The sequence below is a fragment of the Dama dama genome, chromosome 15, assembly GCF_033118175.1.
Source record: "Dama dama isolate Ldn47 chromosome 15, ASM3311817v1, whole genome shotgun sequence".
Lineage (NCBI taxonomy): Eukaryota > Metazoa > Chordata > Mammalia > Artiodactyla > Cervidae > Dama > Dama dama.
The window spans coordinates 27,972,024-27,995,417 of NC_083695.1; the positions used below are offsets into that span (position 1 = coordinate 27,972,024).

The 23,394-nt window shown below is 38.8% G+C and overlaps 3 protein-coding genes across 7 annotated transcripts in view; all 3 read right to left on the reverse strand.

Moving 5' to 3' along the window:
* The window catches only part of RUFY2 (RUN and FYVE domain containing 2), a 42,745-nt gene extending 40,524 nt beyond the window's left edge, over positions 1 to 2,221 (reverse strand). For 3 of the 5 annotated variants that reach the window (XM_061161643.1, XM_061161642.1, XM_061161645.1), the window contains exons 1-2: positions 1,661 to 1,781; positions 8 to 181 (exon numbers count right to left, since the gene is read on the reverse strand). In XM_061161643.1, coding sequence (XP_061017626.1) covers positions 8 to 181; positions 1,661 to 1,766 — 280 coding nt within the window. In that variant the 5' untranslated portion in view covers positions 1,767 to 1,781. Of the gene's footprint in view, positions 1 to 7; positions 182 to 1,660; positions 1,782 to 1,815; positions 1,925 to 2,073 lie in introns of those variants that run through there. The other 2 variants (XM_061161646.1, XM_061161644.1) reach the window with 2 other exon arrangements.
* A 2,606-nt stretch (positions 2,222 to 4,827) lies between these two features.
* UXT (ubiquitously expressed prefoldin like chaperone) lies at positions 4,828 to 6,508 on the reverse strand. The gene is given in 3 exon segments (XM_061162986.1): positions 4,828 to 5,265; positions 5,267 to 5,394; positions 6,481 to 6,508. Coding segments are annotated over 3 exon segments (525 nt in total). The 3' UTR covers positions 4,828 to 4,896.
* DNA2 (DNA replication helicase/nuclease 2) overlaps positions 5,394 to 23,394 on the reverse strand; it is a 39,886-nt gene continuing 21,885 nt past the window's right edge. Inside the window, exons 8-21 of the mRNA XM_061161663.1 lie at positions 23,094 to 23,259; positions 21,512 to 21,706; positions 19,589 to 19,819; positions 15,987 to 16,103; positions 15,797 to 15,906; positions 15,327 to 15,436; positions 14,167 to 14,391; positions 12,801 to 12,994; positions 12,619 to 12,708; positions 12,332 to 12,536; positions 10,669 to 10,758; positions 9,832 to 10,014; positions 8,075 to 8,223; positions 5,394 to 7,461 (exon numbers count right to left, since the gene is read on the reverse strand). Coding sequence (XP_061017646.1) covers positions 7,395 to 7,461; positions 8,075 to 8,223; positions 9,832 to 10,014; positions 10,669 to 10,758; positions 12,332 to 12,536; positions 12,619 to 12,708; positions 12,801 to 12,994; positions 14,167 to 14,391; positions 15,327 to 15,436; positions 15,797 to 15,906; positions 15,987 to 16,103; positions 19,589 to 19,819; positions 21,512 to 21,706; positions 23,094 to 23,259 — 2,132 coding nt within the window. The 3' untranslated portion in view covers positions 5,394 to 7,394. The remainder of the gene's footprint in view (positions 7,462 to 8,074; positions 8,224 to 9,831; positions 10,015 to 10,668; positions 10,759 to 12,331; positions 12,537 to 12,618; positions 12,709 to 12,800; positions 12,995 to 14,166; positions 14,392 to 15,326; positions 15,437 to 15,796; positions 15,907 to 15,986; positions 16,104 to 19,588; positions 19,820 to 21,511; positions 21,707 to 23,093; positions 23,260 to 23,394) is intronic.

Below are 23,394 nucleotides of genomic sequence, written 5' to 3' on the forward strand. Positions count from 1 at the left end.
CCAGTACCTTTAAGACCATGTTTCAGACAATGTTCCATAACAACGAAGAACTGCTGCAAGGGGGGATAATCAGAATCCAAAGTGCGGCCAAAGCTTAGAGCAGATTCAATGAGTCCTTTGATACTGAGTTTAGCCATGTTTAACAAGTTTGCTCTCTCTACAGCTGTGGGGTCTTTTGTAGCTGAAAGCACAAGAAAGGAGTCCAACATCACTTGCAAGACCTGATATCAAAAAAAATCCAAACCGTTTCCTTCCCCTATAAAACCAACAGTGGTTTGCTTTTCCTTGGTGGACAAGTCTTCCTAACTAACTAACCTACACCCCTAGTTAACTTCTTTCTGTGTCTCTCAAGCACATAGGACAATGCTCACTCCGGTTAAAGTTTATTAATTATTCTCAAAATCCTGCTAATTGGCTATTCTCAGGTATTCATTTTACAATCTTTCTGTGGAGTTTAAGTGTGGAGTAATGTTTAAGGGTCTGGTACAAAGGCGGACAGCAGGAACTATACATAAAGCATGAATTCAAAGGCAAAAAAGTACTCAGAATAAACTGGCAATAAAATAAAAAGTAGTTAAAATTCGAAGATTCCAGTTTCACCCACAACAAACATGACAGGTAAATAATAAAACAAGGGCACACAAGAGAAGCCATTCAACTCTCACTCATTTTAACCCTGGTTCTATCTTGCTTTTTTCATTGCAATTGTAGTTTTGTATTCCGGGACTCCTTTATTTTTCCAGAGGAAATAAAAGCAGGGTCCAGTTTCATGTGAAAGTTCCCTGACCTTCCACACAGCTGATGCAGTTAAACACCAAGTTAATGGATGCATTTTTTAATTGATTTTAACTTATATTTTCAATTCACAAAAGATTTTCTTTCGCACGAATTTTATCCTCGGTTTTCTTATAAATTCAGATGCTCCACATACTCTCAATACTGTTGTGCTGGCAGAAATATTTTCAGCAAACACAGATAACAAAATGACGTGCAAAAAATAAATAAAGCACTTTCGTATACTGTCTCATAGTCTCTTGACAAATTTACTAGTGCAAGTAAACCAAATATCAGTTTTTCCTTCACTGGATAAAAAGTCCAGGGTTCCTAATGATCTAGTATCCTATTTCTGATCACAGACAGCTAGGCGTGAAGCCTGATACTGACTCCTAAGCAACTTAAAAATGCAAACAGTCACAAATACTATGGCCAAGCTAGTTTTTGGAGACTCTCCCCACAAGACATCATTTCTTCCAATCTGCATCGTGGCATGACTCCCTCTTTTTTCGGAGACGAAAGCAGTCGATATTTCATAGTCTGCAGCAATTCTCATTTTTTTTTAACAGTGCCCATCACAATATGTAATGTACGATGAGACAATCAAGACAAAGGGCGCCTTTATAGCTAAATGATCGGAGGTAGGTCCTGGTGGTCGCCAGCAGCTTCCTAAGAGAAGAGCGTTTACACCCCGGCCGCGCCCCGCCCGGGCTCGCTGATGCGTCTGACCGCGTTGCTGCCCCCACACTCGGTCAATGGCGGGTTCCAGCATCTTGCTTGGGCCTAGAACCCCTTCCCTGCCTCCCTTCCTCCCTTCCTCCCAGACAGCAAGACTGCCCAAGGGCTCCGGACACCGACACCTCCAGCACCCTCACAGAGGGCTCACCCGGGGTCCTGCGCCGCATCGCTGTCCCTCTCCCGCCCTCGGCGTCCGGAACCCAGGCCAAAACCTGAGACGCTTCCTTCCGCCACCCCCAAACCTGAAAAGTCATCGCCCGTCCCCGACTGTTCCCCCAACCCTGGAGCGGCACCCCGGCCGACCCTGTGCTTGCTCCCTGTAGGCTGTCGGACCGCGAAACCTTGGCCATTAGGCCCCCGAACGGGGGCGGAGGTGGGAGGGAACGAGGGGCGGCCGCGCGTTGCCATGGCGACCCCTGCGTCCCCGGCTGCCCCCGCCCAGCCCCAAGCCCGGGTCGGACCCGTCTCGACTCGGAGGCCTCGATGCCCACACCGCCAGTCCGCCTGCCCTGGCCGCGGCCTCAGCCCAGCACGGAGGGCCGGGCGGCCCGCTCCCCTTACCCATGGCGGCGGTGGCAATACAGTCTCGGGCGGGGACTCCCTGGGCCCCGCCAGCAGCTCCCTTCAGGCGCGCGACGGCCGCCACGGCGTCTGCGACCAGGCCCGCTGCGGCCCACAGCGCTCCCGGCGGCGGGAGGACGCCCGGGCGGTCCTGCGGCGCCCGCGTCGGGCGGGGGACTCTGGAGCCTGCAGCCCGCCGCGGAGAAATCCGCCCTTGCTGAGCCTCTCCGCGTCCAGCCGGACCGGAAGGAGAAGGAGCGTGAGGGAGACCTCGGGTTGTGGAGACAGAAGGCGGACTCTGAGCTCTCATCTGAGGGCCTCGCCGGAGCACTAGGGTTCCATTTACAAGGGGAGGCGAGCGAGCCACGTGCAAACGTATTCATCTGCAAGGTCCAGCTAGGTTTAATCTAACACACCTGAGCGCGTCCCTGCTTCAGTAACTCGTAGGGGACCAAAAGAATTTAGAAAATCTGAAGCAATTAACACTAGGCAGAAATCTACTAAAACTATTTAGCCCAAATTTTAACCAGTAAGTCCAGTGGTTGGTTTATAAAAAGCAAGGACGAACAGTCTCAGTAATCAAAGGAAAGAGGTGCAGAGATAAAACCTGCGTTTTCTCATTTCGGAGAGGAAAAATCCCTCATGGACAGATACTAGGTTTTAAGTTATATCAATTTGCGGAAAGTAAGCTGTTACCTAGTTAGATGAGCAATTGTTAAGATGGTAGCCGAGTTAGAAATAGAAGAGTGTTTTGTGGAAATGAAGAGATGTTTATCTCGTCATCACATTGGCCAGCGTACAATTCTCATGCTTCTTGACTTTTTTTGGTTTTTAATTTTTTATTGTGAAACAATCCTACATAGATAAAAATGTATAAAGCATACATATACGTTTAAAGAATCATAAACATGGATAAAGAGCACCAGATCAAGCAAGCATAGGATAGGAGTCATCTTGAGGGTAGGGGGACGCCTTTAGCCACAATGTACCTATAAGTAAATGTGATGCTGAATTCTGAGGGTCGTTTTCTTACTTTTCTGCATGTTACTACCACATAAGTATGTGCCCCTAATCAATGTAGTTTATTTTTCCTGTTTACAAACTTTTCACAAGTGGAATAACATTACGAACATTACTTGTTTCTGGTGTTCAAAATCATCCATGTCCACGAGGAGTTTCCAGGTTGGGGTGTTTCCAGTTTGTCCGTACATCCTGGTTCCTACATGCGGGAGTCTCTTGGCCATGTAAAAAGAACAGATTTACTGAAAATCAAGTATGCCTTTCTTTAAATTTACCAGCTCATGCCAAAGTGTTTTCCAAACTTCTCATAATTTACACTACTATCAGCAGTGTTTTGTATATTGCTGTGTCCATTGTAATGCCTAGAATTGTGAGGATTTCATTTTTTTGCCAGTCTTGTGGGTAGATTGCATTGCAGGTTTATTTTTTATTTCTCTCATTACTGATGACATTGAGAACTCTACCTACGTTTACTATTTGGAATTTCATTTTTACAAAGAAATGGTGCCTGTTTTACTATTGACTTACCATTTTATTGACTTGTGCAAGTTACTTAATGTTCTACATACTAATTTGACATCAGTTGTGTGTTGCCAATATCTTTGGGCTAATTTTTCTCTCCTTATGTCAACCTTTGACTAAATATAAATTCTTAATTTTCCTGTAGTGAATTTATAGTTTATGCCATAGTATCTTAAGGAGCCCTCCTTATTCCAAAGTTATGAAGATTTTTTTCTTTTAAGAATTACAAGAACTTCCCTGGTGGGCCAGCAACTAAGACTCCAATCTCCCAAATGCAGAGGGTCTGGGTTCAATCCCTGGTCAGGGAACTAGATCCTGCATGCCACTACTAAAGATCCCAGGGTGCTGCCACTAAGAACCTGTGCAACCAAATAAATATTTTAAAAAAGAATTATAGTTTTGCCTTTCATATTTAGGCCTGTTTTGCACCCAGAATTTTAGTGATTAGAGATAATGTCAAGTTTCATTTCTTTGGCTGTCAGTTCCTAGGCCAAAGCCTCATTTGATTTTCAGAACCACCCCATGAGAAAGGAATTACTTCTGTTTTACAGATAAAACTAACCTCAGAAAGATTAAATAACTTGCCCAAAGTCACAGTACTATTGACACAACCAGAAGCTGACCTAATACAAAAGTAGCCTCTATTTTTATAATCTCAAAATACATCTGTGGGTATTTTTTGTTTTTGTTTTTAACTTTTTGGCCATATCCCGAGGCATGTGGGATCTTAGTGCCCCAACCAGGGATTTAACCCTCCCACCCTGCATTGGAAGTATAGAGTCTTAACCGCTGGACCAAAGAAGTCTCTGTCTGTGGTTTTTACAGTGTTTCAAGGAGTCTAAAACTCACAAGTCTAACCCCTTCCATTATCTTGCTGTTAAACACTGAAATGACTGAATTGTTCATTTTTCTCCTCTTCAAATGATGAGTAGAAAAGGAGGGTTTGTATTCTAAGTGCATTTAGAAAAGCAAGTAAAATTAAGATTATATATTTATTTTATAAAACCATGAGAACAAAGGAAAAGTTTTATTTCCTAGACTGCTTGCCCCCCAGTGTAAGAAGTAGTAAACAAATCTTGTTCAGTAAGACTCACTTTGTTTAAAGCTAAGAAATATTTCTTCGAGGGAGATGTTAAGCTCCAAAATACACATTTGCCAGATACTCTATAGTCACATCGTATTGAACAGAATTTGGAATTAGGGTGTACACTGAACAATTTTATTTATTTATTTATTTTTTTGACATTCAGGCTCTTTAATGTCAGGGGAGGTTGGAAAAAGTCAGTGCTGAGTCTCTGGGAAATTCTGCAGACCTTGTAGCTCTCTAAGCCCCTCTAGCAACATGTGGATATGGACCTTGATATTCATGGAGTCCTTTGTGAGGTTGTCGCTGAGCTCTGCGAGACTGCTCTTATGATCAACGAACCTGAGAGCTTCTGCCAGTGTCAACTCCAGGAAAAAACCGTATCCAAGGGCCACGTAGATTCGTGAAGTGTTTGGGACCACTGTGTCAACGAAGTTACAGCCCAAATCCGCCTGCATATATAACTCCGAGTGATTAGCTTCCTGGAGTCGCTCAATGACATTTCTCAGTTGAAGGTATCTGGCCAGCTGCTCATACACCTTGTCGCGATGGTCCAGGACCTTTTTGCAAGTCCCGCTGCAACACATCAGAGGTGAAAGCCTCGTAGCGCGGCGCTTTCTGCGCGGTTGCCTCCACCGCCCGCCGCTGAGGGGGCGGCGCCGTGATGGGCTCCTGAGAGCCGCTGGCAAAAAGAACTCACTGAACAATTTTAAACTAGAATATTAGTCTGTTCTGAGTATACAGATTTGGTCAACAGCCACAAAGGTGAGGGAGCACAGGACCAGACAAACACAGAGCTCTGGGAAAGACCAGTCTTTAGAAAGTGAGATGAGGAACAAAAGAACCAGAGGCGGCAGCAAGAGAACTCAGGAGACAGGAACTCCGAGCTGACAGGAATGGGGACACTGGAATGGCTACCCTTTCCTCACAATCTGGCTTTCCACCATAAGGAGGACCTTGTCGAGGCTAATGGTGCTCTTGATCTGGACCTGCACAAAGTGAGTGTCCAGTAACATTAGTGACTGGTAGCCATTGCCGTCTTAGTCCTTGGCATGGATGTCATAAACTGCATTATCAACAATTTGAGGGCCCAGTCTGGGTTTAACGTTCAGCTCACTCAATGCCTCCAACTCACAGCATCTTGTGTATAAAAGATGAGTCCTATTTCTTTGAAATAAGTGCCTAGAATCTTGTAATCAAAACAGATTCCCAAATGACAAGAAACATGGAACTCCTCCCTAGGTTCTTCTTCCACTGGGCTTTACTAGTGGAAGTGGCTTTACTAGTGGCTTTACAAATCTGTAAAGCAACCATTAGTGAAGCCAAAGAATTTTCTTATTCCAGGAACTAAAATTATCTTAGATTCCTTCTTGTTATATAAATTAATGATAACCAACCAATATTTAAGCCTTATCTCTGCAACTTCCTTGTTTTTCCTGTCGAATCCATAGTCTCTCCATGATCAGCTCCATCCTATGCATGTACTCCTTGGTTTCAGCTTTAGAACATTGCCAATATTTCACTTCTCAATACTGGAAAAAATGGCGGACAACCCTGGACTTAATTATTATTTAGTATTAATCATTGACACAGTGAGATCTTAGAGTAAAAAAAAAATATTTAATAAAAACATCAAGTTATAATTTTTTAAAAAACGTGTGGTTGAGGCAACAATTTTTAATGTACTTTTCATTAAAAAAACAAAAACAGAAATGAGAGATCCTCCCCCAAAGCTGGCTATACTAATATTAAAATTGGTCATCATATAAGTAACCAAGCACCTTGAGATAATTCTGTTTTATAAAACATCTTCATACAGAAAAGGAAAATTGACTAATGCCCCAAAACAAAGGGGCATATGAACATGAATAGGTGAAAATAGGGCTACATCTTTTTTATTTGTCATCAATTCAGCAAAATTTTTTCCCAAAAGAATAATAAGAATTATTTTCTTAAATATCAAAATCTACTCTAAAACACTAAAAACTGAAAATAAAAAGTAGGAGAGGAAGGGGAACTAACTAGGAGAGTAAGGGAAATTAATTGGAAATAATAAATTTATAAGTAATAATTTAAAACACTAAGTATAAAGTTTTTTAAAACATCTCTGATACCAGAAAGCAAAAGTCAGGAAAAAAACAGCAAAATGGCCTTTGGATCAGGGATCTCAAAACACAGAAGAGAATCATACTTTTCATTATCACAAGATTGTGCTTAAATGACAAAAACAAATCCCTTTTCTTACCTAGTCTTTCAAATAAACAAAACAGGATAAAAATCTACAAGATCAAATTAATCTTAAAAATTTAAACTTAAAAGTTTAAACTTCAGATTGAAAAGTTAATCTGTCTTTAAAAGCTGGTGGAAATGTATCAAACTCTACGTCTTACAGAGACACCTTTATAATGTCTATAAATTTAGACTTTTTAGTTTTGGGTACACCTGTACTGAAAAAATAAATCCTATGTTAAATGTTGTATGGTTATGTTTAACAAGGTTATACCAAAAAAATAAATAAAACCAAAAACTGGAACTCTGAATGAGTATATATATTTACATCATTTCTTACCCTTGGGATAAAAGTTATCATCACAGTGTAACCAGTCACTGATTTTACAGCATGTCCAAATTATAAATAATAGGCAATAGTTAGAGGAGATCATCATGGTATGAAAAAAGCAAGGAAAACAGTGCTTTATTTTCTTTGAAAATCACCTAATAGATGACAAAGGCTTTCATGTTCTCCTGTTGGAAGATCAATGATATAAAATAAATTAAGGAAGATATATTTAACACAATGTGGAATTACATAAAAACACATGACGTTATTATTTAACATTCTCTAATTCTGTTTTAACAAGGCTACTAGAAAACTTGTATTTTTATGACATTCTATGGATAATAATGTACTTAAGCAATATGATTTACCTGTCTTAGCGTGAGACCTTCATATAATTTTTTAAAGAGATGATCTATTTTTAAAATTATCTATGACATGATAAGAAATAATCTCTATTTTTAAATATAATACTTTGTCCTAGATGCATATTTTTTTAAGGTTATTGAAGTGAGAGGAACCTGAAGGGATACCAGTTTTCCTAGATGTGTTCTACGCAACATGCACCCTGTTTCTGGGGCGAGAAATCAAGTCCCTTTGTTTCCCCTTTATCATTTCACAAACTACTCTTCTCCATCACCTTCATTATTTCACTTTTTGCTTAAAATTAGTGTGAATTGTTTTCTCTTTCCTTTGTGGAATCAGGTCTTTTGAAATATGCCCATGGAAAACACAAGACACTGAGTTTTAACTGATACAAATATATAAAGTACTCACACAGCACAATCAAACGTGACCATATACAAAACAAAAAGGATATTAATTTTTCTGAGTTTAGATGATTAAGTAGCTTCCCCAAAGGAGGATAACGGCTTAGTGAGGGCACACATCCCAGGAGAATCAGCTTATGTTTGGCTCTGGTTATAGCAACATTAAGACGTCGCCAATCTTTCAACAGTTCACCAAGCTGAAAGAAATATAATTTTCATTCTTTGAGTTTTCTTATTTGAGTTTTTTCTAAAAAAGAACAGTTTTTATTGAGCCATCTTCCTACATTCAAAAACACTGCAAAAAAGATTCATCCACACATTCAAAGTGCAGACAGTTGGGAAAGAAAACGTGCCCATAATGCCAACCTCAAGTATTTTATCGTGGGTGTGATATCCATGGGGCTTCCCCAGTGGCTCAGTGGTAAAGACTCTGCCTGCCAGTGCAGGAGACATGGGTTCGATCCCTGGGTCGGGAAGATCCCCTGGAGAAGGAAATGGCAACCCACTCCAGTATTCTTGCCTGGGAAATCCCATGGACAGAGGAGCTAGGCAGGCTACAGTCCAGAGGGTCGCAAAAGAGTTAGACACAACTTAGCAACTAAACAACAACAACAAAGATATCTTCGCCATAATTTTAAATGATTAAATATGTATAATGAAAATACATTTAAAAATTTTAAATATATAAAAAAATAAATTTTAAGGACTTCCTTGGCAATCCAGTGTTTCAAACATTAAATACATATCATAAAGAACTGAAGTTGTCTCCCCTTACTGTAATATTGTTTTTAAACGTAATAAAAACTCATAGAAGACTCAAAGGAGTGGTTAAATATACCATGATCCATATATACAATGGAAAACTTTGCGCCTTTAAGAGAAGAATGAAATCTCTTTCTGTGTAATGACATGTAAAGCTCTCCAAGCTCTATTATTAAGTGGAAAAGACAAAGTCCAGAATAGTGTATATATTACCTTTTGTGCACAAAGGAGGGAAACATGAATACTGATTCATGCGCTTACATATGCTTAAATAAATTCTAGAAGGTTAGCGAAAACAAACAAACAATCCAAAAAACCAAACGTGAGGGTAAGAATTGAGTAGAAGAGTAACAGGGAAGAAGGGAGACTTTTTACTCTGTGTATTTTAAAAACTATATGCAGGTATCACATAGTCAAGAAAAATAAGTCAAGGTGAGATCAAAACGCAAAAAGCAGCCTGGAATTATCTACAAATTTGAAAGGAAGCTAAGAAAGTTTATATGTTTAAAATGCTCCAAACATAATAACCAAAAGGTGGGAGCAACCCAAATGTCCACTAATGGATGAACAGATAAAAGATGTGGTATATACATGCAATGGAATAATAATCAGCCTTTATTAGAAAATTCTGTTACATGCTACAATATGGATGAACCTTGAGACATTATGACAAGTGAAGTAAGCCACCTGCAAAAGGACAAATACTATATGATTCCACTTATGTGGAAAATTCACAAATTCATAAAATTCTGTCAAATTCACAGATAGAGAAGTGGCTGACAGAAAATGAAGAGAGAGGGAATAAGGGAGTGGTTATTCATGGATATAGAATTTGTTTTGCAAAATGAAAAAGTTCTGGAGGTCAGCTGCACACACTGTGAATATACTTCATACCTGTGAACTGTACACTTAAAGATAGTTACGACAGCAAATTTTATGTTATGTGGTTTTTTAACATAATTTTAAAGAAGAGAGGTAAATAATGTCCCAAACAAATAGAAAATAAAAATCAGAAAGCAAAGCAGAAAATACAATTAACTCACAGTTCCATCTTCATTGCTTCTAACAAAAGATACTAGAATGATACTTTTGTCTCTTCCTTGGTACCGGTCAACTGTATTAACTTCGACCATCCCAAAAGAAGAATGTGCCAATAAGTCATTGATGACCTTTAACTGCTGCCTGTATGGTGCAATGATACCAATATCAGAGGGTTTACAACCAGCCTGTTTTAAACAGAAAAGAAAAACAAAACAAAAAATAGAAAAGAACACAATTTAAAATGAAAAAAATCCTGACTTGTTATTTAAGCTTTACTAAATTTATTAAATAAAATGTTTACATAAGGTGACAACTGATGTTTATAATACATGTTCCTATGTATAACACATGTTCCTACAAGAAGGAAATAAATTATTGAATTACTCTAAGGCTACATCTACATTTCCTGAGAGGAAATAATTTCCTTGAACACGGCTCCCTGAATTTTTAGAAGTTCGCGGCAATATAATGGTTTATATGCCACCAGAGCAATGATGTCATACCAAAAAAGTACAAAGAAATAAACTGTACTTTCTGCTCTCCCTTTCCACTCAAGTTTCCAATCTCCAATCATACTGACTTCTGCACTAAATCGACACAATCAGAAATATCTGATGTTACAGAAAGTTATCCTAAGTGGAAACCCAAAATGCTATTACTGTATTAGATACAATAATTACTGTCTTAGATAAGTGTTCTCAAAATAAAAACATTCAGGCTTCAGTCCTCTTATCTTAATCAACAAAAGTTAATACTAGATCTAAAGTTCCTTGAATTCTAACATTCTATTACTCTGCACCTTAATATTAATTTGCCCTCAAAATCCAATTATAAGTTACCTTAATAAAAACTGAGGTCAGGAAAACAACGAGTTTGGCTTCCATTATATTACTGACACCTCCCTTTTCCACTTGTTCTGGTGCTGGAACCTAAACAGAAAAACATGCATCCTGCTTGAGAAACAATCTCTGAAGTAAAGAGTACTGTCAGCATACAAGTGGTCACAGAGACAGTACTACCAGATATGGACACAGATGAAAAATATTTTCATCTTAAAGTTGAATGTAAAAGAACTGACAAAAATGAATGATATTAGTCACTTTTAGAAGGAAATCCATCTTAAACATGCTACATAAAGTTCATACTAAAACCTCTACGAAAGCTGACCATATACTGAGCTTCACATACATTACTTTGTTATCCCCCATTTTATAGTCATCAAAGGCCAGAAGAGATTAAGTAACCTGCCCGAGCCTTACAATACACCATGGCACTAAGATTCAACTTAGATCTGGCTCCAATATCTGTGTTCTTTCCATTTCCTTGTTACGTTTTATACAAATAATAGAGCAATAAAGTTCCCTAGGTTCTACCACCCCTAGTAGAAATTTTAAAGAATTATTTGGCTCCTACGTCATCCCAACATCACCTTGATTAATTTTAATATAACTTATTTGGAATCCTGATGCCAAGGGACAGGAAATGTGAGTAGCAAAAATAAAGACTCTGAACAATCACTGGTGAGATTAATAATTATAACTTTAACAGATTAGAGCTGTGGTTTATAAAAGCAGTCATATCAACTATACCTCAATAAAAAAATAAAATAAAAATTTTAATTACACAAAACTATAAAAGCAGTCATTTGTAAGATCAGTTTATCTGAATAAATTTTCCAGAGTCTGCCTGCTCCTCAATGTTGATTCTTCATTCTGAAACACTAGAGCAATGTCCAAGACAATGAAAATTCCAGCATGATACATGAATGGTAAGGCCCTATTTTTAACAACCGCTGGCTCCACCTATCTTAATAACAAAATATATAATTATATTAAGAATGATATGCATAGATCAAGTTGATGACTATATTTTTAGTTGAACTTATGTAAAGATTTCCAAATCAATAATGAGAAGCAGTATATAAAACAAACTGTAGGAACACAGAGTCAAAGCTTTATTCTTAGTTTCCAGAAATAAGAATCAAGTCATTTAAAGTCCTTGTGCAGATTTTTTGTTTAATGATAAATTTGTAAAGAGGTCTCTGGGTGCATATGTGGGAGCAGGAGACACATGGGAAATCTCTGTACTTTTAGCTCAGTTTTGCTGTGGGCCTAAAACTGCTCTAGAACATAAAGTCTATTTTTTTAAAAAAAGGTCCCGAAAAGGACATCAGTTTATCTTACCTTCTGTCCATTTGTAAACCCAAACTTTGGACAGTATCAATGCCAATTAATTTTCTAGGAAATGTAATTATACAGTTGTGTTCACTTTCTAGCTTTCCTACTTCAAAACAATTTGACATCTATCAATCATCAGAATAAACTTCCTCCCAAAGATAGTGAATCTGTAGAAAGAAAAGATTCTTTTGTGTGAAAGCACAAGAAGCACACTAGTTTTAACTGATAAGCTGTAATGAAGCAATCACTATTGAAACTGAGGAATTTAAATAATAGGGCAAATGGAGAAGAATGAAGGAAACATTAGTTTTTGTGTGTGTTTTACCTTGTGTGTATTAAGAAAACAGACAGGATTGTTTGGCTCGAATGCTCCAACCAGCCAAGGATTTTCTGAATAATCAGCATAAAACTCCAGTTCCAGCTTTACATCTTTAAAGTTAGGTAGGTTTATCACTGCATTGGCCACTTTATCTGATCCACACTCCAGCTTTCCTTCGTATGTCAGTTTATTACTTAAGGACATAATTTTACTAAGGGAATTACAAAAATAATTTTAGTTTGGTGATGAACACAAATATGAAAATCACTCATAGCTGACACTGTTACAAATACCTGTTCATTCTGTATTGCACAGTTAACTGTACAACTGCATTCTTATTCTGCTCCAGCCTCTTGAATAAGCTTTCACTCATGCCAAGAGCTCTGTCAACAAATCAGATTCAGGATTATTAGTCTACTGATATCATCCCTTATAAAGTATCTAGTTTAAAACTGAAACTTTAATGTCTGCTTACCTTGCTTCACGGTTTAGCACCAGGGGAGGAAGCTGCTGATGGTCCCCCACCAACACAAATTTCCGTGAAAAAAAAAGTGGCCCTAGGCAAATAGGCTGGCTAATTTGAGAGGCTTCATCCACTATACAAAAATCAAAAGTTTTACGAGAAAATATGGGATGGTTTATTCCCATACATGTTGTTGCAACTATAAGCTAAACACAAAGAAAAAAAATAGATCAGTAATTTAATATGTCCAAGAAACAGACCTTGTTTTTCCCGTTTGAAATTAAAAGATCAAAAAAGAGCTCTTCGTCCCCCCAAACAGATATCCCCAATATTTTTTAATTTAGAAACACTTACAACATGCAAAAATTTTTTATTTTTTTTTCTATAAATTTTTAAAAATCAAGTTAATTTTCCAGACACGATAACAATCCTCAAGTTTGGATATATCGAAATGGAAATCTGAACATTTCAAGAGGCAGTAAGTTAATGAATTTTTTTTTTAATGTGAACTAGGACTTCACTTCTGGGAAGATGGAGTACTTTTCCCTCCCACAAAGTATAACTAAAAGCCCTGGACATTATATATAAAACTATAAAGCCTCTGAAAGGTGGAGAAAAGGTAAGTCAGCTAGAGACCTTGGGACATGAGGAAAGCACAGTAGCTTCTTCCCTTGGTTTTCTTTTTGCCTCACATATCCCAGATTTCAGACATTTGGAACATTAGGCCAAGTGAAAAACTCCAGTCCCAAAAGATCACGTAACAATATGTGAAACCAAGCAGGACTTTACGGGGCCCTCCTGGGCACAAAAGCCTTTCTAGTTCCCTCATTTCTTATTTGTAAGATAAAAGCTTCAGCCTCCTAGATCTGCTCAGAGTTCCACAGGGCAGATTCATAAGCCCCTTTTAACCATGCCTGAGTTCATGCTAATATGGTGACTTTCTTGCATTCTATGAGTCATTCAAGCAAATTATGGAACCCAAGGAGGAAGACACAGGAATCCCCAAGACGGGCACAGGAGATCTGAACTTGCAATTCAGAAATGAAGTAGGGGACAGTTTCATGGGACTGAGCCCTTAACCTGTAGAGCCTGCACTAACTCTATGTAGTTAGTGTCAGAAGTGTGAGTAGAGAGAAACAGAGTTTTCCTTTACCAGGATATTTTAAACTAGAAGATGGGAGCCCTGAAAAATAGACCAGAAACCTTGTTTCAGTTCAGAAGCAAAGAGCAAACTATAAACTCATAAACTGGTCCTATGGTTTATATAAATTAATCTGCAAATTCGGTCAATGCAATTGAATTTCTCTAAGTGCCATTTCTCCCCTCATTCTGACAGCAAAAATTACTGTCAGTATGATTATACAATAATTGTACTTACTTGACTATTGTAGAGTTCTTCTAAAAGAGCTAAAGATTTAATGGACTTTGATCTGCAAATTTCCTCCTCTGTAAATTTTTGGATATCGGGATGTACCTTCTGAATCTGGCCCAAGCGCAAAAATCCGATTTTAAACTTTGCTAACTTCAAAAGAATATTGTCAACAGCAGAGTGTGTATAGCTGGTCAACAAAACACTAAAACCACAGGCATAGAGAATTCTTACCTATTAATAAACAAAAGAATGGAAAAGAGCATTACTTTTAGCTCCTGATAATTTTTAACATTTATATTTTTCGAAAAGAATTAGAAAACTTAACTAAGAGCCAAGCCAAGTAACTTTTTATTTCCTTTGATTTTATTTTTTTGACTGCACAGGTCAAGGGATCTTAGTTCCCCCACCAGGGATCGAACCTGGGACCTTGGCAGTGAAAGCATAGACTCCTAACCAATGGACTGCCAAGGAATTCCCCAAAGTAACTTTAAAAAAAATTATAAAGCCAAAATGTCTTATGAAAGTAACATGGCATTATTATGTTATCAATGATATGTTACCAATATATTACTTATATCATGACAAAATTGAGTACATAAAAACTTTTGACTAGTGCCTGGCATAAAGTATCAATCAGTAAATATGTGGTGCCATCATCATCATTATTCTAAGACGGCTCAGAAATTTACTGACATGAAAAAAAAAAATTTCAATAAGAATCTGTATCAGGGACTTCCCTAGCAGTCCAGTGGCTAAGATTCTGTGCTCCCAATGCAAGCGGCCCGAGTTCGGTCCCTGGTCAGAGAACTAGATCCCATATGCCACAACTAATGATCCCGAAGGCTACAACTAACTTCTGGTGCAGCCAAATATATAAATAGTTCTTTTAAAAAAAAAAGAATCTATTTCAACCTCCTCGTACAACTTGTCATTTTTTAAAGAGAGGAAAACACAGAGATTTTAGACAACCTTAAATGCAAGGTATATATGCAAGATGATTACAACTATTGGTATTGAGCTTTTCTATTTCTCGTGTCATTCTTAGTTTGAACAAAGACATTTTGATTTGAAATTCAGCCCTTTTGATATCCAGTATCACGTTCTCTGAACTGAAGAGAAGTGGATTTAAATACCCAGTTTCTAAGCAAAAGAGTAGTAATTCTTACGAGAGTACATATTGTAGTTGTTTTTCCTGTTCCAGGCATACCCACGATGAGGGTGTAGTCTTTTGAAAGAAGTACCTTTTTCATGGCTTGCCTCTGAGGCTTATTCAAACCTACATTTAGATTTAAAAATAACAGGAATAAGAGTGTTGAATTTTCAATGAGCAACTTAACTACTTTATAAGAAAAGCAGCCTCTGTTGTAGTCTTTTCTTCAATAGTCTTCTCAAAGTAAGGAAATGTCATGGTGATATTAAAAGTCACATGTAAACTACTTCCAAAGAGATGCTGTCTAAAAACCATAATTAGAAGTTTAATAAATTATTAAATAATTAAGCAATTATTAATTAAACAAATATATAAGAAACAAGTATTAAATAATTAATAAATTAAGACACTAGACTCTAATATAGATTAAATTATAAATAGAACCAAGAAAAATTAATGGACACAGGCATGCTGATTATAACATACCTTTCAGAATGCAGGCAACTGTGTCCTTTGCATCATGTGGAAGAACAGAACTGAGGTAGGATATAAACTGCGGTTCACGCAAGTCAATGATTAAATCTCGAAGTTTTTGGCTGAAAAGCAAAAAAACATGTTTTTAATAATATTCCTCAGGAAACTGGAGTAATATTCAGATTCATTTATTGTTACAAACCTGGCATGAGTATTTTCCATCAGTTTAGAAAGATTTCCTAATGGGGTATCTATATCACAATTTTTTTCTTCCTGGTCCAATCTGAACAAAGTTGATTCTGGGAGTCCTGACAAGTTCCTGAAGCAGCAAAACATATGTATGTGAATATTTTTCATTTAACATAGTCAGTGGGTCGGTATAAGAAATGTGTTGCTGTCTGATGATTCAGCAGATAAGAATCTTCCTGCCAGTGCAAGAGACATGGGTTTGATCCCTGGTCCGGGAAGATTCCACATGCTGCAGAACTACTGAGACTGCTCTAAGTTCACCTGTAGAGCCTGGGAGCTGCAACTACTGAGCCTGAACGCTGCAACTACTGAAGCCTTTGCACCTAGAACCTGTGCTCCGAAACAAGAGAAGCCACCACAATGAGAAGCCCACACAGTGCAACTAGGGAGTAGCCCCCACTCTCTGTAACCAGAGAAAGTCCATGCACAGCAATGAAGATCCCAGTGCAACCCAAAATAAAAAGAAATAAAAAGTAAATGGGCCAGAATCACTATGAAAATGGCTACCAGCCCCTAATACATACTTGCCAACCAAAGGCAGGGATAGGGTCCTGGAATGGGGAGCAAATAGAGTAGGGGAAGGCAAAAGGCACCGAAGTCAAAGCAGTTAAGGGACTTCCCTGGTGGTCCAGTGGCTGGGACTCTGAGCTCCCACTGTAGGGGCTCAGGTTCAGTCCCTGGTTGGAGAGCTAGATCCTACATGCCACAACTAGGACTTCACATGCCACAGCTAAAACTCTCGCATGCTGCATCTAAGACCTGGAGCAGCCAAACAAATAAATTGAAAAGGGCGGGGGGGGGGGGGGGGGGGGCGGACAGTTAATAATCCAAAACCTACAACATCTGCTGACAACTCACTTGGCCTTCCTTGAACTTCAAGTGGGCTCACCAGCCCCAGCAGGATCCTGAGCACATGGCCCCTGCCTCCTCAGGCCTGGAGTACATGTCTCTTTCCCCAAGGCTTCTCCCACTATTCTATCAGGCTAACCTGCGATGTTCCTGAGGTCCCTTCCATGGTCCTCTGTACTGTTCTTTCTTGTCATTTCCCCACTGGTCCCATGCCTCCGCCTGAGTCTGAATCCCAAATCTACATCACCAGGCCTAACCTCACATTCCTCTCCTACCCCATTTCTCACCCAAGCTTCAGCTTTGAATGTCCAGCAAGCAGCAAGATCTTTCCACTGAGTTAAAACTCAGGCAGTGAAAGTCTGCAAAACTGAACAACTCTTTATCCCTGCTGAAGCCTTATCCTCCTCCTGTGGACCTGACCTCAGGTAATGGTTCTTGCATCTACATGACTATCTTGATTCTTCCCTCTCCCACCCTGCAGATCCAATCAAGATCTCAGTGTCAGACAATTTTACTTTCCAAATACTTCTCAAAGGCATTCCACCTTCTCCGTCAAAACCACCTTGCCCTCAATCACCTCAAGCCTGGGCCACTATAGCAGGTGCCTGCTGTCTCTGCTTTCAGTTTTGCCTCCACTGATTAACTCCTGTCCAATAACTCCTTTATCTTTTACATTCCAGAAAGTAATTAGTACCTACACTTTCCAGAACACCCCACCTCACACCATCAGGCCTGTCCACACCTCGTCCCCTCTGTCTGGTATATTCCTCCCACACTGCTTCAGAGGACTAACATTCACCCACAGGATGAAGATCTAGAACGACCGTTTTCACTCGCCTTCCCCGAGCCACCAAAAACTGGGTTAAATGCCTCTCCTGTTTTCCCATTAATTCAAACACTTGTCATATTAAGACTGAAATATATATTTATTTGTTACCCACAAGACTACAAATTCTTCAAGAGTTTGCAAAGTAGCTAACATATGTCAGGTACTAAATAAATACCTCACAGGACTGACTGAAAGGACTCCTAAGAAACAGCAGAAATATCACGGCTTATACTCCAATATCACGAAACCCGGGCTAGGGCTGGTTACTGCTTAACCAGGATTACTGATTACTGGAGAGCAGGCCTGGACATTTCCACTGCAGTTACCCTCTAGATCCCAATTACTGATCTCCATCCACTGAGAAAGGTGACGCATGCCTGCAAGTAAATGCAAGGAAGACTGGGGGTCCAGGAAGAGGGGAATACGGATATTAACGAACATGGATATTAGCTTCAACCACAAATTTTCATACCAACTATTCTACAATTTACTTAATATTTTTCTTTAAATTAACTTACTTTGTTTTAATTTATACTTTATATCACAACTATAAATGGAAAAAAGCAATTTGAACAAAATGGTGAGCGCCCAGAGGGCTAAGGAGGCGATATAAGCGTTACAGCCAACACAGGACATCTGTCCCGCCTGCTGCACATGTGGTTGTGAGAATTCTTTAGATAAGATTACATCCATAATGGGCTTCCCGGCTGGCTCAGTGGTAAAGAATCCACCTGCGCCAATACAGGACATGCAGGAGACGTGAGTTCAGTCCCTGGGCTGAGAAGCTACCCTGGAGAAGGCAATGGCAACCTATTCCAGAATTCTTACATGGAAAATCCCATGGACAGAGGAGGCTGGTGGGCTACAGTCCCTGGGGTCACAAAGAGTCAGACACAACTTAGCAACTGAGCACACACCCACACACACATGTCCACATTACTACATGTAACACAATGTACTAAGCAAAACTTCAGCAGTTGGATAACTGCTAAATGCCGATGAACTGTATAGGATTCCCGGGTGGCACTAGTGGTAAAGAACCTGCCTGTCAACGTAGCAGACGTAAGAGACTAAGGTTCAATCCCTGGGTTAGGAAGATCCCCTGGAGGAGGGCATGGCAACCCACCCCAGGATTCTTGCCTGGAGAATCATCATGGTTAGAGGGGCCTGGCGTGCTACATCCATAGGGTTGCAAAGAGTCGGACATGACTGAAGTGACTTAGCACGCGCACACTGAACTGTATGTTTAAACAGATCACCAGCCCAGGTGGGATGCATGAGACAAGTGCTCGGGCCTGGTGCACTGGGAAGACCCAGAGGAATCGGGTGGAGAGGGAGGTGGGAGGGGGGATCGGGATGGGGAATACGTGTAAATCTATGGCTGATTCATATCAATGTATGACAAAACCCACTGAAATGTTGTGAAGTAATTAGCCTCCAACTAATAAAAAAATAAATAAATAAATAAATTTTTGAAAAAATGGTTAATTTTATGATATGCGAATTTTATCTAAAATTTTTTAAAGGCATGAAGCACTGGTACAAGCTACTACATGAAGATGAACCTCAGAAACGGTATGTTAAGTAAAAAAAAGCCAGTCACAAAAGACCACATAGTGTATGAATCAGAAAAGGCAAATCTATAAATATAGAAAGGGAACTGGTGGTTGTCTGGGGCTGGGGGTGACTACAGGGTGTAGGGAGTATTCCAGGGGCAATGAAAATGCTCTAAAATGGATTTTGGTGCTAACTGCATAGCTTGGTGAATATACTAAGCACCACTGAATTGTATACTTTAAATGTGTGAACTGTATGGTATATGTTTACTTATCAATAAAGCTTTACCCTCCCCACCCAAAAAGGGAACATTTCATCACCTGTCTAATGAACAGGTTACTGTTGTTGAGTTAATCTCCTTCACATATCCCCTAGACAAGGCAAACAATGTTCTGTCTTCTCCACTTAAAATAATTCTGTCACCTGCCATTAGATTTGTGATGGGTATGGCTCCTTTTTTACGCTGGAAATTATGTAAATACTGTCCATCACAAACTGTCTTTACATGTTCTGTTCTAATCAGGCTCCCAATGCAGCTGCCACTCTCCTCCCTATGAAAGAGAAAGAAAAAGAGAAATTAATTTTAAAATACTCTCTCGGGGGACTTCCCTGGTGGTGCAGTGGCAAAGACTTCAGGCTCCCAATGCAGAGGACCTTGGTTTGATCCCTGGTCAGGGCACTAGATCCCACATGCCTCAACGAAAGATTCCTCATGCCACAATGAAGATGGAAGGTCTCATGTGCTGCCAAATAAATAAATAAATATTTATTTAAAAAATAATAATCTCTCGGGACTCCCCTGGTGGTCCAGTGGTTAATATTCACACTCCCGCTGCAGTGAGTATGGGTTTGATCCTTGGTTAGGGAACTAAGACCTCACAAGCCACATGGAAAAGCAAAAAAAAAAACCAAAAACCTCTCATCACCAGGTCTCTAAGCAGGTGCCAGAGAGCTCTCCCCTTTTTTTGCGGGGGGAAGAATCCCCCTCATTGTACCCACAGGTGGGATTTCCGAACAACATGCTTATCAGCACTTTGATTCTTGACTGACACCCCCACCTCCTGCTCTGATACAGGTTAACACTACAGAAGACAAATCATAATGATTTAACTCTGAACCTGAAGTGAAGGAAGCAACAACATATTTCTTTAGTATTTACAAGAGAATTTATAATTATTGTTACTAAAACAATGGCAAGCATATTGACAATTCCACTGGGTCTCAGAAGTAAGCATTAAGCATTTATAGTCTCTCAGGCACTACTATTATACTACATTTCAGAAGCCTGCAGGCACACACACTTAACATATTTACTATGTGTTATGTATACATATCTGGAGAAGGAAATGGCAACCCACTCCAGTGTTCTTGCCTGGAGAATCCCAGGGACAGAGGAGCCTGGTGGGCTGCCATCTATGGGGTCGCACAGAGTCAGACGCGACTAAAGCGACTTAGCAGCAGCAGCAGAATGTATACATAATACTTAAGTATTATGTAGTCTATTGAACATGACTTAAACTTTCTTCCCTGTGATGGTACCTTGTGTTAAAGTCTAGCATTAAAGAAATAACGTTCTTAGGTCTCAAGTCACATTATTATCAAGATTCACTCTGGAAAGAAAAGAATGGGTCATGTCAATGTATGGCAAAAACCACTACAATATCGTAAAGTAATTAGCCTCCAACTAATAAAAATAAATGAAAGAAAAAAAAAAGAATGGGTCAAAAACAACTAAATAGTACATAAAGAAAAATACTATGCAAAGATGCACAAAATTATAACTTTACAAGTAACTTGTTAAAAAAAAAAAAAAGACCTCACAAAATACAATACTGACATGCTTTAGAGAATTTGAATCTCTATGAAAACTTATTAAAAGACTTTAAAAATACTCTAGTATTTAAAATATTCAGTAAAACTTCATTAATTTCTACTGTGCCAATATGCTAAAATTCACCTTATGATATACTCAAGTTTTTTACTCTTTTCATTGATGAAAAAGGATGTAACTTTACTAATAATTTTTAGAATAAGATTTCTTGAGGTATCTTTAATCTACTAAAAATAACAATGGTTCTCTCCTTAGAAAAAAATTCATTGACAGCCATCTGGAGTTGGCATGAATATATGAAACTTCATGCCTTTAACACAGTACATAACCTGTATTTGTCATTAATTACAAATCTCATCCCACTGGCGAATCCAAATTATTAAAGTTTTACTGTATTAAATGGACCACTTACATTTCTGAAGCAGGCATTAACCATATATGTTGGTAATTTCTTTTATTATCCTTTGATTGAGACTCCAGGGTTAACATTAGATACCAAAGGCTAAAATACTCTAAGTGTATAAGCTTGAGATGCTGAGTTTCTTCTTTTATTTTGGGCCACATGCTGGTCGGGACTGAACTGTCTTCCATCTGTTGTTCAACCGCCCTAAAGATAAAGCTCCAAGTCAGAGATGCATATAAAACAATTCACTGGCTATGAAATGAGATATTTCTAAAATAAGTACACATATGTGACAATCATCATACTTTATAACCACCGCACCTACTTTTTTTAAAAAGTCATTTCAGGGGCAATATGCTATAGGAAAGCACAGAAAACATGGAGAGTAAACAAGGTTTCAAAAAAAATGTGACTGTATTATAGTCCCAATTTCCCAATTCATGGTCTTCGCCATTAAGAGATCTTCTGATACAATACAGTTGACTCTTGAAGAACATGAATTGAACTCTATGGGTCCACTTACATGTGGATTTTTTTCAATGGTAAATAGCAATACACGATCCAAGATTGGCTGAATGCAGGCAAGAATGCGGACAAACCTTGTAGTCAACCTGGGCTCACCACCCAGTTGTATGTGGAGGGCCAATTATGAGATATACTCAGATTTACGAATGCAGAAAGGATTGGCGCCCCCAACTCCAGCACTGTTTAAGGGTCAACTGTACTTTTAAAAGTCCTTTATATGAATTTTCAGGCTGAATTACAAGTTTGGTTCTGATTCGATCTTGTTTCCTAGTCTGAATTTGCATCTAACCACTTTCTTGCATCCTCCAAGACTCTCACTGACCTATGATAGTATGTATATGTGTTAGTCACTCGTTGTGTCCAGCTATTTGTGACCCCATGGACTTGCAGTCCGCCAGGTTCCTCTGTCCATGGGATTCTCCACGTAAGAATACTGGAGTGGGTAGCCATTCCCTTCTCCAGGGGATCTACCTGACCCAGAGTTCAAACCTGGGTCTCCTGCACTGCAGACAGATTCTTTACCATCTGAGCCACCAGGGAAGCTCAATGAAGGTATAAATACATATAACTGCTCATAAGACAGCTAATAAACTTGCCATATGTATAAAAATAGACATGTATAAACAAGACAGATCTAATGGATTATATCAAACTGTCTAGAAAAACCAATTTCCCAGTTTTGAACTACAAAAGGTTTGAAATTAAAACATCAACTAAGAAATGGAAGATTTCTTGAGATATCATTTAAGAAAAGTTACAATCACAATGCCTATACTGCATCTTTAACTATATTCTATAAGTTCTACAATTATTTCATTTTCCCCAGAAACTGTATGCAGCAAGATTAAAATATCCACTTTTGGAAAAAGTTTTCAAAGCATTCTATTTTTCTCCAAAGAAATAGGCTTGTTATATAATATGAACTATGCTTTTTTCTCTTTCCTATTCCTTTCGTTTTAAATAACCAAAATGAAGTCATCAATGCCAGACCAGCCAAAAATGTTAAATCATTCTGAGTTGAGTGCTTACTTAACTGGAATTAATACTTTCGGAAGACAGTGTTTACCTGCTATAGAGAGCACAGTTGCCCATCTGTGAACAGTATTTACAGGTTTGCTGTTCCTCAATTATTTGTGGCAAAGGAGCAAGCTTTGTCTTCTCCTCTCCAGTAGGAGATTTGTTAATACGGTGAAACAAAAAGAATGCCATCTGATTTCTTAGTCTTAATAATTCTGTGGGGGAAAAACGGATGGGTGTTTTCTAAGAATTAAGTAAAATTTATTATATGTCTTTTCCATTACATGTAAGTAAAACTTTCAGATTCAAAACATAAAGAGGAAAGAGCAATATTCATGTATCCCATTACA